Source organism: Pseudopodoces humilis, chromosome 2 (genome assembly GCF_049639895.1).
Source record: "Pseudopodoces humilis isolate 2021_Gansu_Grassland_sample_001 chromosome 2, ASM4963989v1, whole genome shotgun sequence".
In the NCBI taxonomy this organism is placed as follows: domain Eukaryota; kingdom Metazoa; phylum Chordata; class Aves; order Passeriformes; family Paridae; genus Pseudopodoces; species Pseudopodoces humilis.
Genome location: NC_142201.1, coordinates 96,393,899 through 96,411,689, shown reverse-complemented (window position 1 = coordinate 96,411,689; position 17,791 = coordinate 96,393,899). Strand labels below are relative to the sequence as shown.

At 43.1% G+C, this 17,791-nt stretch overlaps 1 protein-coding gene across 4 annotated transcripts in view; it reads right to left on the bottom strand.

Annotated features, from left to right (window-relative positions):
- ALCAM (activated leukocyte cell adhesion molecule) overlaps nucleotides 1-17,062 on the bottom strand; it is a 115,459-nt gene extending 98,397 nt beyond the window's left edge. For 2 of the 4 annotated variants that reach the window (XM_088052004.1, XM_088052005.1), the window contains exon 1: nucleotides 16,708-17,062. In XM_088052004.1, coding sequence (XP_087908130.1) covers nucleotides 16,708-16,807 — 100 coding nt within the window. In that variant the 5' untranslated portion in view covers nucleotides 16,808-17,062. Of the gene's footprint in view, nucleotides 1-2,165; nucleotides 2,252-4,009; nucleotides 4,059-16,707 lie in introns of those variants that run through there. The other 2 variants (XM_088052007.1, XM_088052006.1) reach the window with 2 other exon arrangements.
- Between the last annotated feature and the right edge of the window lie 729 nt (nucleotides 17,063-17,791).

Here is a 17,791-nt window from a genome sequence, read left to right as displayed (position 1 = left end):
AAAGAAAATTCTACAAACTTAAAATGACCGGACATTGCCAGAGATTCAAATGTTATCTACCACTTCTAAAAAAAGAGATGCAGTCAGGACACTAAGTCAATTAACAAAAAGATAATACTGAAACAGAAAATGCAGTTAATGAGAGCCTGACTAACGCCAATTAAATGCTCTTTGAAAAAAATAGGATGCTTGTGATACAGTATGATTCAAAAACTAACTGGTCTAAGAAAGCTAGCCTTGAACAAGAAATAAAAAATGGTTGTGTTAAATAACTATAAAATTAACACAGAGCAAGAATGATTTTTCTTAAATTAAAAAAATGAGCAAAAACTCAAGTGATAATAGCAGTTTCAGTACATTTTACCATGCTCATGGAGAAATAAACAACGAGATACAAGACACCCAGTTTCACCAAAATCAATTTTATCTTGAGCAAAATAACCAAGAAATACAAATAAATCAAAAATCCTACTGGGCATAATCTGGCTAGAGGAGCAACTTAAAACTTGATCCAACCATTTTTTTGCTGCAGTTTCAGATACTAGGATCTAAAAAAAAAAAAAAAAAAAACCCAAGGATTATATTGGACAAAATATTTTCTTTTCCTTTTTTTCAATATTTCAGTGAAGCTATGCAGAGGTATGCAACTTTGACAGGATATGCTGCCATCCAGCACAAAACCAGAAACAAAGCCTGCATGAGACCCCAGAAATACCATCATAGAAGAGTCAATAATCAAACATCAATTATTGAATGTTTGAACAAAAATAAAGGAAGTACCTCAAAAATAAGAACATGACAGGTTGCACATAAACAGCAAACACTGGGCTAGCAGGACTGAAAGACTGACAATTTTATGCACTCACAGCCTGTCACCAGCAACCAATAACTTCTGCACACAAAGAATTTCGGATCCTTGTTGAGAACACTGAAGGAAAATAAAATAATGAAAAAGGAAGAAAGTTATCCCTTTTTACTCTCCCACTTATCTGTAAATTCTAAACAATGATGTGGCTGAAATAAACACAGAGGGATGCAAGCATTTTTTAAACTCACAAAGCTGAAAGTAAAGTAACCTGTGCTTGCAATTGAAAAAAAATATGTTTGACTAATGAGAAAGTACACACCATCATCTTTGTTGTGGGATGAACGTAAATTGAGCTTAGAAATTGAAGGGCTTGACCCTCATCTTTGGGAAGCCAGTTTAAAAGACTTCAGGAAAGAAACATTTCTCCCTCATCTCCCTAAAATGCAGCATGTAGAAATACATTAAGATAATGTGTAGGCATTCAATGAAAATTATTACACCTCCTAACCTTTGCTAACAAGTTTCAGGGCTAGGTAATTGACTATAAAAATGGAACTGCATTTACTATTTACTAACTTTTGATAAGCAGCCACTATATAAATGATTCTCCCTTTCAGTATGCATCCAACTGCAGTGGTATGAAAGCCTGTATGTGAAATGCTGGTACTTTATTTAACAGTTTGTCTCACTGCCTACTTTCCCCTCTGTGAATAAAGACTGAACTCAAATTGCCATAAAAATATGATGTGGACTACTTCAGTGTATTTGGTGTTATTACTGGGTAAATGGCCTGAGACAAAATGAGACGAAAGGTTATCTTAAGTTACTACTTTTCTGGGAGGAAATCTAGGAGTCAGAGGCAATCATTAGCCATTGTTCAACAAGTCTCCCAAGAAGATCTGGCACAGAAATCTGGCAAATCTCATAATCCTGTGTTTCTATATCTCCAAGGCACAGTTTGGTAGACAAATTCTGATTAATTAGCTGTATCAGAATAGTCTGCTAATATAAACATAGCTCTCATCAGCATGTGTACTCCTGGCAGCATTACAATTCTCCCTTCCTCTTCTCCCTTGCTTCACTTTTGACACTGCAGTCTGCTCACGTAAGCGCATCTTTGCTCGCACCTGGGCTGGCGTAGAAGCATCAGGGAAACATGCATTCTTGAGCAAAGTCTGTTGGACAGAGCCCTGAGAATTCTATCTAATACTTATCTGATGTGTCTCCTCTCTAGATTGTCACAAAATCCCTAAAGCTTGTGTTTAATGACCCACAGGGAGAAAAGAGCAGTGTTCTTTACTCCTCTGCATAATCACCTGCCGGCCTAGAGCACAAGTCCCTCCCCATGGTCACTCACACAAATAGGTCAAGGCAAAGGACTTTGAATCCTCATCCCAGTCACTTCTGATGGAATGATTCCTAGACTGAGAAATTCAGCACAGATCCTTCAGGAAATTCTGCATAGAACTTCTAGGTGTTATTTGAGATGACAGATGAGCCTGTGAATAAAAGATTCATGTTGTCATGGTATCATAGGCATGGTTAAAGGAAGACAAAAAAAATATTTATTTAAGCCCATTCTTTCTTTAGACTGAGCACAAGTTCAAGTAGAAAGCACTATGCCTAAAGATCAATCTACTGATGTGCCTGTCCACTGCAAAGGGAAGAGAGCACATGCTGATCTTCAGCAACTCCCACTTTATCTCAGTAAATTTTCTATAGGTCTTGTTTCCTATCACATTTCTATGCACTGAGAGCCTTGATTTTACAGGATTTCATTTATGTCTAGACAACGTTTTATGCATTTAAGTCTCCTGCAGCTAGACACAGCGATCCTTCTCTCACTCGCATTTTACAATCCTCCAGCATAATGAAAATGGATGTCCAGGAGCAGGAACAACCTAAATGATCATTATTCACAACAATCTAATAAAATATGCTTCACTGAAACTTAATATTTAAAAAAATATCAACTGAAATTAAAACTACTCTGGGAGTTTATTTTAAATAGCAATAACAATAAAGCACTACAATATCTCGTTGAAAAGTGGGACACAAACAACACATGAATGGGACCATAACTGAATTAGTCTACACTGCAAAATAAACAAGTAATCATCACAGGATTTGATAGCCATGCATTTAAACACATCCTAATCCTGAAACTAATAAGAAGGCATAACTATAAAAATAGATCTCTCCTGTTAAGTCTCATAAAAGTCACAAAACTGCAAATCTGCTCTAAAGGATTTTCTCACATTTTAATTAACTATCATAAAAATATTGTGATGAGATAATCTCAGTTTATATAGAAGCATTTTCTCCATTTAAAATTATGCTCAAGAAAGCTTAGTAAGCTGCCTATTCCCTGCTGACAGGCACAAAAAAAAAATATATATATATATATCCATTCTCATATATTATATTTTATAGATGGGAAAACCGTGTGTGTGCAATTTAAAAACGGAGGCTTTAAAAAGTCAGCCAAAGACGTGAACTTGCATCAGACTTGGGAATACTGAACTAGATCAATCCCCTACCTAAACTATTTCTCTGCAAGTCATGATAGCTCAACATGCTCTGCAAGGAACAGAAACATATTATGATTCACAGACAGTATCCAGCATCTTAACAGCCTCTACACCATCACTTACGATTTGCTGTATCCCCCCCTGCCCCCTCTGCATGGGTCCTATCTCTACCCTAAAAAATAGGTTCTTAAGAATCTGTTTAAATACTCTAATAATTTCAAAGCTGTGTGTTCAAACACATACTGGATCGCAGCCCGAAACTACTGTGTTAGATTAATTTCTGGATTTTGTGGCTAAGCATAGGTTCTGTTATAGGTTTACAGCACATGTCAACTACCAGAGACTAATTCCCCCCACCTCAGCCCAGACACAGCGTGAACAGGCTTAGGGCACAAAAATGGTTGGCTGTTGCAATTTCAGCGGCAGTGGATCGTACATCTATGTTTATTACAATATCCTTATTAAATACCTAATGTAACATTTCTTCAGAATTGGTAACAATGCACTGTGAGAACACGGGCTGCTTCCTTCCAGGAGTGAGAGTTTCTTGCCCATCTCGACTGCCCACGGTGTGAGGAGTGAGTCAGTGCACGGAACATCTGACGGCCCAACAGGACAGGCACAGACATTCAGGTCACCGAGCAGATACACCCCTTCCCCGGCACATTACCTCATACACCAAGCCTCTTACGATGCCTAGAAGAAAACATTCAGGGCTTTTTCCTCCCCTCAAAAAGACCATAAGTATGAAGAGCTTTTCAGTGTATCGATCCTGACCCCTAGGTGGAGAGTGAGGCTGTCTAGAAAGGGTGTGTTAGTCCAGGTGCTTGCACGATGAGCACAGGCCTCATATGCCCAGAGCAAAAATGCGTCAGCTTTGCAAAGTCCCTGTGGGGAAGCAGAGATGGCTTCCTGAGACAGGAAATAACACCAAACTGCGTGGCTGACAAAAGAGGAACAGGGTGACATGGCAGTAACATGATCTTTACCAAGAGGAACATCCTGCTGAATTAAGGCAGGCGAAAGGAAAGCATGTGACTGTCTAACCCAGGGGAGCAGATGGAGATACAGACAGGCAGGGCAGGCAATGCCTATCTTGAAATTGGAATCTCCCCTGCTCCTCTCCCTCAAAATATTCTGTTCAGGGGCTCTCCTCAACCCCACCACTTTCCAGAATTTCTGCTCTCCTGTCACAACTTGTTTCATTTGCACGCCCAAATCCAGCTGCCCTTCCTGTGCACAGGGCTTGCCTCCCCCACCCACACAAGCGCAGAGGCAGCACACGCTGGCTCCAGGCAGCTGTGCCAGGGCCCTCTGCTTCCCTCTGACACAGCCTGCCTGCTCTCCCACCCCAGGCTTTCCACCACAAACACCCCCTCCCACCATCTCTGCAGCAGCAGGGGATGTGACAAGCCACATCCAAAAGCTGGGCTTCCCTCAGATTCAGCTGACTGTTCTCCAGAAACTCACCCACAGGACACGCTAGCCCCACACACGCCGGCTGCAGCTCCTCCTGTCCCCAAGCTGTCTGTCCCTTCTGCCCCAGCTTCCCAAATGACACTGTATCCTTCCCTGCCTCTTTTCATGATATTGCTATAATACTTCTTTTCACAGGCTTAGGGGATATACCTGGTTGAACATGCTGGAAGGAAGTTCTTTGCCCTTAATTTGGGTCTGCCACTCTGCAGAGATGCTGATCTGTGTCTTTGCCTGATCACCACTACTGACAGCAAACTTCTCTCTCCAGTCTGCAAAGGCTGCAGTCATAAATATTTGCTTACAGAACAGTGACAGAAAAGTGAACTTTTAAGTATGCACATCAATATACCCTGTCAAAGATCCAAAATGCTGCTGTTGCAATCCTAGATACTCCAGCTTTAATTGTTCTCACCTCTAAAGCCTTCACTCTGCAAAGCCTACAGAACACAGACATACACTAGTTAATGACACAGTGAAGTTAAGCAAACAATATGCCAGCAAAAAAATATTTTCCATTTCTCAGCCTGAAATGTTCACAAATATCTTTTGATGTTTAAGCGGTATTTATAAATCAAAACCACCTCTATTATGTTATTTTGCTTTCTTTAAACCATAAATCTAGACCTTTTCTCTTAAATTTCAGCTGCCAAAAGAATAAAAACTGCTGGGTAAGAATTTAAGTCATCTTTGCATCTTTTTCCCTTTCCTATGATGTTTGAGATGTCAGGCTTAGACTCCCCTCCAAATAAAATGGCAGTAAAGAACAGCTTTAGCTTCCAACTCACTGTACAAGATTTTAAACCTCCACCCGTGTATCATCAGTAGAAGAGCTCACATGTGGCAATATACAAAATACAGCACCTAGAAGGCATAGTTAAAGCCCACACAAGGGTTCAAGGCGAGGCTAAATCACAGACACGGAGGCTCCCTAGCTGCAGCAGTAGCTGGTGGTACAGGCTGACACTGTCAGGCTCCCTCCAGAGTCACAAAACACTCAGCCTAGTCCCTTCCTGCAACAGAGAGTATCCCACAGGAGCTGCTACTCCTGATGCAAATGGTGGCAGGAGCTGAACCTCCCTGAGCTTTCTGACCTGGACATGTGCTGCTCCAGTTCTGATCACAAGACAATTTCCCTGTTCCAAGCCTTGAGTGGCAAAGTTCAGCAACCCTGACACTGGGAGAGCTCTTCAACATGCAATTCACCTGGTATATCTGCAAATATAATTTGCATGAGATTAGGCATTCCAGACTCACCAACAGCTTGTTGGCAACAGAAATTACCTGTGATGTGCATCCATTGCAGAAGTAGACCATACAAAATTACTCAGCCTTGCAGTTGTAACTACAACATTAGCAAGCAGCCAAAGGCTATGAAGTGTCCATTATATTTGAAGTGTAGCTCAAGCAAATGCCACAAGAAACACAAATAATTTTTTCACCACTAAAGTTCTAGAGATCACTCAAATCCTTTCAGATGAAATGCATGCTGTAGTACTTCCACCCTGACTTAACAGCCCAAGAGTGCTGACATGTCCAAGGGGAAAGCGGTTCTCCTAAGCCATTGTCAGTCCCAGTTCACAACAGCTTCCACAAATATCACTGCTTGAAAAGCCTGGCATATGCTGTCACATTTTTCAGAAAACACTCATCAATTTCCTCTTTCATTAAATTATATTTAAAGAAAAAAATGAAAACAACAAAACAACCAACCAAAAAAACCCTATCTAACCCTGATTCCACATCCAGTTCTCAGTGCTCCCTGACCACAGGGAATTAAAGAAACTCTGGATTTCGGTGGTTTTGGCTTTTTTGGGGTTGTCTTTCTTGTTGTTTTTGGTTTGGTTTTTATTTTTGTTTGTTTTTTGATGTTGTTGGGTTTTTTTTGTTTAACTTTTAAGTTACTGTTGAGGAAGATAATGGAAAACTGCAGAGCTTAGCATTTTATTAGCAGACAGAAGATTTAGGTCATAACCTCACACCTGGAATTAAGCCCCAGTAAAACTTTTGCTTTTATAGTAAAAAAAGTCCCTAAAGACAGAGTAACAGTTCAGGTCTAAAGAAGGAAAAGAAAATACAAAAAAAAACATAACTAGAAGTGATTTAAAAGCTAGCTAAAAAAAACCTTTTAAACATCATGAAAAGTTTTAGCAAAAAAATAAAGGTTTTCATTGAAATATTCCCTTTAAAGTTTCTATTTTTAATTAACAGGGCCCCTCAAGTTTTATGTAGAGTTTATCACACTGTCACAGAACTTGCAGTCTGTCAGCCACCAACCTCCTTCTGTGATTATGAAAAAAAGTCTGGACTGCACAGTATGTCCAAAAAAAACAACAAATATTGACTCTATTGCATGAAGAGAGCTTCCTCAAAAGGAGTCAAGGTCCCCACATGCTCAGTACTCTGCTCTCTCACACTTAGATGAAAAGCCTTCCAGAACAATTGTTGCTGTTTACAGATGATGATGCCTCATGGGAAGACTAGAAATGAGTGGAAACACGAGTAGAAGCAATATGGATGTTACTTTTGTGAATTAGAATCCACACCTAAAACAAGGCATCCCACCCTACCAAGAGGGTTAAGTTTTTATATGTACTCACAAAACTTTCAGTGTGAAGCTTATATGTGGTCTTCAGAAGTAACCATAAGTAAAACCAAGAATAAATCATTTCGAGAAACAGTTAAAAATGCATGACTTCTGCCTGGAAAAATTAACAAGCTCTTGGACTGAGCCATCACTTTCAGTCTTCAAAACTACTCCCACATCTAAAAAACTGGACTGAGCATTCCAGTTAGCAATGATTCACCTTCCTCTCCTCTGGGTGCAAATATCACTCCTCCCAACACCCCACTTCTTTCTGGATAAAGCTGCTGGCAGCTCACACTCAGCCATTCAGCATTCACTACACAAACACACTGTGTTATTCATTCCTCCATGCTCTGTGCCACTGATGCAATGGAAAGAGAGCCAGACTGTGAGTATACTGGGTGTGCTGAAGCTCATCTTTCCTTATCACTGCTGGACTTGCAGATGGACATAATGATTAAAAAGTGATACACAGAGGGCTTCATGCACCATTCCAGCAGAAGAAAAGTGTTTCTAAAGTAAGCAGGCGCATCTCTGCAGGTCAGAGAGTAAGCACACCCCAAGTAAAAGGTAAGAATTTCTCATGCTTGGGAGGAACAGAGATCTTTCCCCTCTTACACAGCAGAAGTGAAACAGCCACCACAGACCTACAGATCACCACCACTACAGGGAGTTCCAGCCTGTGGGAGCTACATGCTGTGCAAGAGGAGCTCCCAAGCTCCCCAGGCTGAGCTGTGCTGCCCTGGTGGCTACAGCAGCACTCCAAAGCCCCCTTTGCAGGATGATGACAGCCAGCAGGCTTTGCAAAGTGCTGCCAGCCTGCCTCAATGCCCAGATACATTCCCACTCCCATGAGATCTCCAAAAAACCCACAATTCTCATTTCCCTGCTCCTATACCTTCAGCTCTCAGGCAGACACAAGGCATCTCTTTTTGCCCCTCTGATACACCAACAGTTTTACACACAGGCCAGAAAGTTTCCCTTCCTTCTGGCTGCAGACACCAAGGGCTTAAAGCTCTTTTGAGACAAGGAAAGAGTTTTCGTACAGAGCAGGCAATACATCATGTTAGGATGCATAGAAGATGCCAAAATTATTCTGTGAATCTACTAAAAGATGGTTAACCTGCCTCTACAACCACCATAGTCACCTTTGCAACACACCACTTATTTCCCACTATCTCAAAAGTTTTAGACATCTCCCCCTGCTGCCCCAGAAGCTGTGCAGAAGTTTTGCATTTTACACCTCAGGGTATTTAAAGCAAGCAACAGTGACAAGAAATGACCCACAGACACAAGGGAGTCTGGATGAAATACCAGAACCTGACCTTTACCAAGTCTGCAGGTGAACTTCCAGAAAGCACACGCCAAGATTCACATAGACACTTTGGAACTTGCTGCTGTGTGGTACCTCATATTAACTGGGGTTAAATCTTGAGGGTAAAGGACTTAAACATCAAAGCTGAAACAGAAGATGTTGCATCATTCAACAGCAGTGTGATGTGCCAGGTCAAACGGAGCTATGGAACAGTTGTCTCTCCAAAAGTCCTGTTACAGAAACCATGTCAAGAGTTAAACTACTGGAGCAAACCATTTTCTGAAAGTTTTAAATATTTAACAAAAGAAAAAATATTGGGGGAAAAAAGTGCAAAATATAAATTCATGAAATGCAAAGTAGCTGTCATTATCCACTCATATATTGGTGACTGTTTCAAACCACAGACTCCATTACTAACCATAATTACTTTACTAACCGTAAAGCTCTGCATTACTAAGTTCTTGTCTGTGCAAAAACACAACAGTAAGAAACATAATTCACTCAAACTGGAAGCTGCTGGGACATTCATAACACTGATTTTCTTATTGCTTCTGTGTGTAGGCCAGGTCCAAAATTAGCAGCAAGTTGTGTAGCAGTTTGAAAACTGGAGAGTAATACTAAAAATACTTGACAAAAATCTCAGTCATGAATTAAATTTCGAAAAATTATCCCCTCACTAACCTTTAAAGCTGTCAAGCGTAAGATGCAAATGTTTTCTGGATTTACATCGCCAGTTGTCAGGGCACTACTTTGCTGTCAAGCGTCAGAAATTTTCACCTTCCCCAGTTTTAGAAAGCAAATCCCATACTGGGGTGTCACTGTGTAGATTTTAAAATAATACATGTTCTGTCATCCTCTCCATATGCAAGCATATGATGTGCTGTGTCAAGAATGAAAAAAATTGATTCATCATTCTTCTCTCTTCTGAAGTTACATGGCTACACTGCAATTTCCCTGCAATCCTGCCTGAATATGCCATTTGTCCTTTTCCTGTTCCATGTGTGGTTTGGTAGGTAAAGGCCACTGAGTTCATCTATACTCTCCAGAACAAGTAGAATAATCCAACAAACCATGATTTTATCTGGATGAGTCATGGAATTCACTTTGCTAAACACATGCTGCTTTGTACATTTCACAAAATAAAATTCCACGCAGAAAGGGAAAAATGCATAGATTAATACTCCAGCTATCTCATCAGCAGAAAAATAATTCAGAAGTTGCAATTAAAAGAAACAGCATCTTACAAATAATTTTGAGATCTCATAGTTGCCTTCAATTTTTCAAGCCATGTATTCTCTGTAAGATATCCAGTTATAGACTCTTAAGGGAACATCCACCATTCCAACCCAGAGATAAACTGCGCCAACCCTCTAAAATAGGAGCCTTAGGAATTCTTCCTGGTCAGCATGAAAAACTCACTCAGCTCAACAGTGAGTTCTCAAAAAATAAATTGTTGCATTTTCTAACAAGCGAAGAAAAAAACTAAAACAAACCCCAAACACACCTCACCAAAAATTCACATTAAAAAGTCAAACAACAAAACCATGAAATAAGTCAGTTGTATATAAAATGCTACACTTAAATCAAGCTGTACACAAGTGACATCTGTTTTGTTCTCCAACATCTATGGTTATTTTCTTCAGTTAAATTGGAGAAAAATGGATTAAAAAAATGCAACTTCTGCAGCAAGCAAAATTATAAAGGGTATTTGTCTGGGATTCATCTGAAGAATAATGCTGAGTTCATTACAAGCTTACTTGAAGGTGACTCAAAGAATATTTTTTTTTAGAAGTGCTGTTCTTTATTGGGACTTCATAATGAGTTTCAAAACCATCTGATAAGAAATACAATTTTAAAAATGTAAGTATTCAAGAAAACTATAAAGTCCCACGTTTACAGAGCAGTTATCAGCTTTCTGTGTGTATGCTTTTCTGTTAGAGACGTGGAATGGGTTAAAAGCATACACCTAAACTGGGTTCTTTCACAATGACCATGTTTACAGAATGGCATACATATTCCACTTTTCCTTAAAAAATAAAAAAAAAGTCCCAAAAGAACTTACTGAAAAAAGATATTTTTAAACAAATGTCCTACCTAACATTTTACTGGAAGTTCCTAGCTTTCTCTCACCCCAGCAGTAAGCCTGGCATCATCATTTCCTTGTCCTGTTTGTATCCTACTTCATGCCACACCACTCTTGGCCCATTCAATCCCTGGAAATACCCTCTATTTATTCTAATTCTTGTTTGGGCTTCCCCATGAATTTCACCACCTGCCTCCCTAGGCAAGAAAGCGTAATCACGTAAAAACCTGATTCTGTAGTGTATTCATCTGAAACACCCAAAGCCTTGCAGCAAAAGAGAAGTATCTCTAATTGAGTCATCTTTTTTGGGTTTGCCTATTACGTGATTTGGATTTGTCCTTCCTTCCCCTTCATGCAACAGGAAGCCTGTGATTGAAAGTAAGATGCTTTCAGTAACAAAGCCTAGCACTACAAAAACACTGAAGAAACAAAGACTTTTAATGTAACTTTCTGGCTGAAGCCAGAGGTCTGGGAAAAGCTGAGACACGCTGCTTCTAACAGTAAGGTAGCGGAGCTCCCTCTATTGAATTAGCTGCCAATATCTCTTCAAAATTTAAAAGATGCCAACTGTGGTCAGAATTGGTGTTCCAATAAAAACCCAAAACCCTCCAGCCTGGGCAGCTGGGACCCGTCATGTACACTATGTACAAGAGACAGCTAAGGGAAGGGGACAGCCACCACACAGAGCCCATGACACATGCCAAAATGTCACCGCCTGCCAGGGCTCCAGCCCTGGGGACTTCTGCTATCCTTGGCTGCTGTCTGAGAGTTTTTCCCTCAGGTCCAAAACTGCTGTAACCAAAACCCATGATGAATGATGCCAGGTCATACCACAGATTGTGCTACCACAGCACAAAACACAACACGCAAATGCAGTTTGAACTTTTGAAGTTTTTCTTCACAGCAGGGGTTAACTGTACAGAGTAAAAATTAATATCTGGATATACAGGCTGCTGAAACATTCATTAAATCACCAACTGCACTTTTTACTTCATATTAAGGGAACAGATTAGTATTCCATTGCTGTTTAAAGCACTTCAAATGCTTTCTACCCAAACATTACAGAACTGTTCTAACCCCTGATAACCTCTAAAAATCATACCCTGAAGCTGCAGGTGCTCTGTCTTGCTCTCTACACTATGGTATCCCTTTCTCCCATTTTTTACGTTCCAGAGAAACATAATTATTATTAAAAATAAAAATACTAGATCAGTAGAAGCAGCAGTGTTTTAATAAGCAAATATTTATTTGCCTTTCAGGAGACGTATATGCATGATAACAAATACAATTTGACCTTAAGCTAGGCAGAAATTTCTCAAAAGAGCCAACACTTTGGTGCAGCAGATTAACATCCACTGGTACAGGATTGTGATTCAAGCCATCCTCAAAAAAACACACTGGGGAAAAATAAAAAGGAAAGAAAAAAAAAAAAAAAGGAAGAAACTTGATCTGATCACTGCCAGTACTGGACTGTCAGAATACAAGGTGTATGCACAAGAATAGAATCTCCTCTCTAAATGATGAGATTCATTTTCTAGCATATTAAAGGCAGAAATGTACAGCCTCCTCAATATTCATCCTGTTCCCATTAAAGAAAATATACCAAGATAAAGAACATGTAGGTCAAAGTCTTCTGGGAAGATAACACTCAACCATTTCATATCAAGTTAATGATAAGGGAGTTGTTAATATTCAGGTTTTCCTGGAAAAATCACGTTCTGCTTGAGTCATTTCTAATTATCACCCTACAGCATTTACAGTTCTTTAAGAGTCTCTCATTTGAGCATCAATGCATGGAAGCGTAACTATTTTTCTTGAAGACAGAGAAATCAGAATATTGCAACAGGTCCTCAATTCTCTTACAAATGTGGCCTTGCAGTTTATACACATTTTTTAATAAAAAATTATTGTATTACCAGAGGAAAAAGCTGCACACCAGCCAACCCAGAGGAACCTTGAGTAGCACAGAAAAGGGAGTCTGAAGATTATGGGGTTTTAGGTATTGTAAAAATAAATATATAAAGTCCAGCCTCCTATCAGAGCTGGCAGAACTAACCAAGACCATACTATGACACCATACTATTAGAGATGTGTAAAAGCAGTTTCAACAATCAGCATGGTAGTATTAAAAAGCCACAAAACTTCTGTGTGTGAGACAACCACTGGAGATCAGACCTCAAGCCAGCTTATCTGTAATCATCATGTTATGGTCACAGAGTACAGATCACAAGGAAGGGAAGACTGAATATTGATAATCTAGTGTTAGGAGAGCAAATTACAGCTCCTATAAAACGAACACATTCAGTGTCTGTTACTAGGCTCAAAGTGCATACCGAGAGGTGTGGCTCCTTTGTAGTCTGTTTCCTACTAGCAACCTGCTCTTATTTCACCCAAGAGGTCCAAAATCACTGGCCAAAAAATACTCTCCACAAAGTCCTCTGGCAGGAACCTGAAAAAGTCCATGATGGTGTGACATGGTATGAGCATTATTAAAGCTATTGATGCTACAGAAATGTTTGTTTTCATACATCTTAGAAGGATCTCATATGGAATCAGGTATGACACCATGGAAATCTGCAGTGAGCACTCTTACATCTAAAGACTATAAACCTCACTGTGTAAGCAAAATACATGCAAGAAAATAGAGAACACAGTTTTATCCAGCTCACACAGATGTAATTTGCATTATGTAAAACACACTATTTTATTTCCCCCTTTATCTATCATCTTGCATAAATATTTAGAGATCCTGTTCCTCAAAAATTTCTGCTGAAAGTAAATCAACAAAAGAATTATACTACAAAGAAGACAATATACAAACCCAAGGCAAATAATTTTAACAGCACAGGTTACTTCAGGAAGGAGAATGGATAGCAGTACAAGAAAGGGGATTACTCTGACACAAGTTGGAAGGAAAAAATAAAATATCTTGAAATTAAATATGACTTGTGACTTATAATTATTTCATGAACATAACAACGTACATTTTCTTCAATAAAAAATCAGCTGGCTGAAATTTAAAGGATTTACAACCTGGATGATTTCTGTTGTTGCCCTCTGCCTTCTCAGTGCAACAAACCCAACAGTAGAGGGGAGAGCACAAGAAAAGTAGTTTATGTTGGAAGACTTTCAGACCAAAAAAGAAAAAGAAAATCTCTAAATACGTGAAAAGCTTCCCAAAGCAATCAATCTAACAATTAAAACTCATTTAGGAATCAGTCTGGTTTGTTACATTGCTTGTTCTGTTGGACCACAAATACATGGCACGCTGAAGCATATACACGTGGTGCAGATGCTTTCTGACTTCAGTTTCAGAAAACCCATGTGAACTCCAGATCTTAATACAGAAATCCAGTTTCCCTAGCTCAAAGTCACACCAGATACACCAGGGAAAAATCGCAGTCAGGAGTGAGAACACAATGAGTGTCGTGTATAAGATTACACGTTTCTGGCTCACTAGGCTTAGGCAATACTGGCAATATGTAACAAGTCTAGTAATAAAATGAGAGACTAAGAGTTTCATTGTTATAATCCACCAGAAAGCAGGGGGAGAGGAAAAGATCATGATTAGCTCCTGATTAAGAGTTGACTTTCCTTTCACACACAGCCATTTCCGCTAGAGATGTATGAGATTATAATCGGTGTTCTCACTTAGTCTGACCTCGAGTCAGTCTCTTAGTGCCAAACGTGTACTTGGAGCCTCTCTCTATTTTAAAGATGGGTATCTTTCTAGGCAGTTCATTCTGTGGAGAAACAAAATCAAGTTTTCTCATAAGGATCTCCAGTCTGTCTTGAATATTGCCAGAGATATTTACAATTGAGGATATAAACTTTTAATATACTTTTAATAGCTCACCTATTGCTTTCCACATCCAAAGCTCAAATGGAACTTCCAAAAGCCGAGAACCATGGTACAGTAATACATCCGTAATTTATTTAGATGACAGCAAACTAACTATCATCTAAAATAGCTGAGATAGCAAGGGGGAAGAACCAGTAAAGCTACAGCAACATCTGTACCTTTTTATAGGTATTTTTGTATCTAAGTATCTTTTATATTCCTCAGAATAAACAGAGAGCTAGAGGTTTAAATCTACTACTGGGCTTTCCAGGCATTTTCAGTACTGCAGGGAAAGTTTCTAAGATGAGGAGGGGCTGGTTTCTCCCCACATGTAGTTCCTTACAGTTAGCCTGGGCTTCTCCTAGAGGGGGCAAGGAAGGAGTGAAGAGCAGAAAGAACAAGTTAAATGGCTTTGCTGACAACCTATTAAGACCATACATAGTCAAGTGCCATCTTTTTATACAGCTCCATCAACACAACCTTTGAGATAAAATATTTTATGGTTTCACATTTTCTTCAAATGGAAAATGTAGACAGTCACACAATCACCAAGATAGTTTTGTATTTACTAGGCTAAATCTCTCCACAGGGGCCAAGTCCTGCTTCTTAGAAGCTGAGGTGCTTATCCCTCTGATAATCCACACGCCCTCAAGATTTCCTAAAATGAACAATCTTTCCTGAAGACTTACAGTGCATCACAGGAACCAGTATTCTTTGTAAGCTCTGCCACCGGGACTGGTATTTATTATGTCCGACAGTGATTATACCCTGTACTTGCTACAGCAAAAGCCTAGCAGCACAGCCTGACACACTGCTGATGGCTCCAATATTGCTGCTGATTTTGTCTGGAGCTTTTTCACTCTTCTATTTGAAACTACAGATTCAGCAGCCTTGCTTTACTGTTGTAGCTAGTTTTCTGCTTGGAGCTTGTAAAACACAAGCATAAATGCATCTAGTGAAAAACGTCTGCTCTCCTCTTCCATTTCGCCAAACCTTGCCGGCCGTAAATGGTTAACTGGAGAGCACGTAACAACCCGGCAGAGGCCAGGAATGAAAAACCACCACCAGCTCCAACACTTCTGCAAAGCCTCCGTTGTTGAAAAGGCACACAGAGGCAAAGCCATTCCTTAAAGCAATACAAAATTTTACCACAGGCTGACGCTCTTTCTACAAGAATAATGAGACGGTCCCCGCGCTGAATGTAGAACTCCTCACTTCACAGCTTTTCCCTCAGACTTCACTTTCACGCTCAATATTTACAAAACAAAGCCTACAAACACCTCATAGCCAAAATATTCCCAGAACAATTACGATGTTTAGCACTCTCTGCGCCTTCCTACTTCCCTAGCGCCTCACTCAGGAGTGCTTTTACGGAGCGGGGAGGGGAAGCGAAGTTCCCCACGCGACCCCGATCCGCCGGAGCAGCCTCAGGCACGCAGCGCTGCCCCCACGGGCCGGGCACCGACAGCGGGGCTGCCCCGCCGCGCTCCCCGGGCTCCGGCCGGCAGCGGAAAGCGGCGGCAGGCCGCCGGTCCCGCGGGCTGCCGGTAAGGCCACGGGCGGCACTGAAGGGGCGGAGGGGAGAAGCGGCTGAAGCGCCCAAGTTGCAGGCGGCTCGCTGCGCAGACGTGCCGCTCAGCCTGCAAGTGGAAGCGGCACCGCACCGGGGCTCGGCCGTCGCTCCCGCGGGGGCAGCGCTGCCCGGGGGCCGCTGACAACGCCCCGGAGAGACCCCACCGCCGCTTCCCACGGGGAAAGACGAGACCGGCGCTTCTCGGTCCCCCTCACCGCTGGGGCAGCTCCTGCCTTTCCCGCAGGAGCACCAGCCGGCGCACCCTCGGAGGGCGGGAGAGGACCGCTCTCCTCCAGAAGCGCAGCGGGATGCGGCGGGCACCACCGGTCGGGAGCGACCCCCGGCGAGCAGAGAGCCCTCGGTAGGTGCTGGGGCGCTCCGGGGAGCGGCCGGGGGGGGCACCGTCACCTGCGCCCCGGCCTCCCCTCCGCCAAGTTCCGGGGGGCCGGGCCGGCGCGGCCGCGGCCGGCGCTCCCCGCGGGCGGGCGCCCACCTGGGGGCAGGCAGAGCGCCGCGAGCAGGAGGCAGAGCGGGGGCGGCAGCGGGCGGCGGCGGCAGGAGGCGCAGGCGGCGGCGGCGGGAGGCTCCATCATCCCGCCTGCCCGCGGCGGGACCGGGAGGCGGCGGCGGAGCGGGGCGGCGCGCCCGCGGGGGGCTCTTCCCTCTCGCACCGGGGCGCGGCGGAGACTTCTCCCTCGTCGAGGCCGGGAAGAAGCAGCGGCGGCTTCCCCCCGGCGGGGGGAGCAGCGGTACCTCCCCGGGCGCGGGCGGCGGGGCGGCTGCTCTCCCTCTCGGCACACGGCGAGGAGCGACTCCGCACCGGAGCAGGTGGCGGCTTCCTTCTGGCAGCCGAGCGGCGCCCCAGGACTGAGCGCTGCGGCGGGAGAGGCGGAGCCGGGCGGCGGCGGCGGCGGCTGGGCTGGCCCGGCCCCCGAGCCCCCGCCCCTCCCGGCACACGGCACACAGGCGGGGGGGGCCCCGCGGGCAGCCCCCGCCACCGCCCCGCCGGCTGCTGCCTGCTCTGCCGCCCGCTCTGCCGCCCGCTCTGCCGCCTGGGATGTGCCGCCTCTGCCGCCCGGGATGCGCCTGCCCTGCCCCGGGATATGCCTCCCCAGCCCCGGGATGCGCCTCCCCAGCCCCGGGATGTGCCTCCTCTGCCGCCCGGGATGCGCCTGCCGTGCGCCGGGATGCGCCTGCCCTGCCCCGGGATGTGCCTCCTCTGCCGCCCGGGATGCGCCGCTGCCTCCGGGGCGGCGCTGTGAAGGCGAGGGGGCCGGGGCTGGCCGGTATGAGGGACAAGCCGATCCCCCCTTCACCTACCCCTGCCTTGCCTCTGCTCGTCGCTTGGGCTGTTTTCTGTTGCTGTGTTCAGGATTCGTGTTGGTTACGAGTACTGCAAATCCAAAGCTAAACAAAAAATAATAAAATAATAATGGTAATGCCCGTTCTGTTGTGTGTATAGAAATGTGATGGTGCCTCTTCCGAGCCAAAATTATTAAAAAAAAAAAAAAAAAGGGGAAAAAAAAATATAATAGCCATCAGTTTAATCTGATTTAACTGATATAGCTAAGTATTGG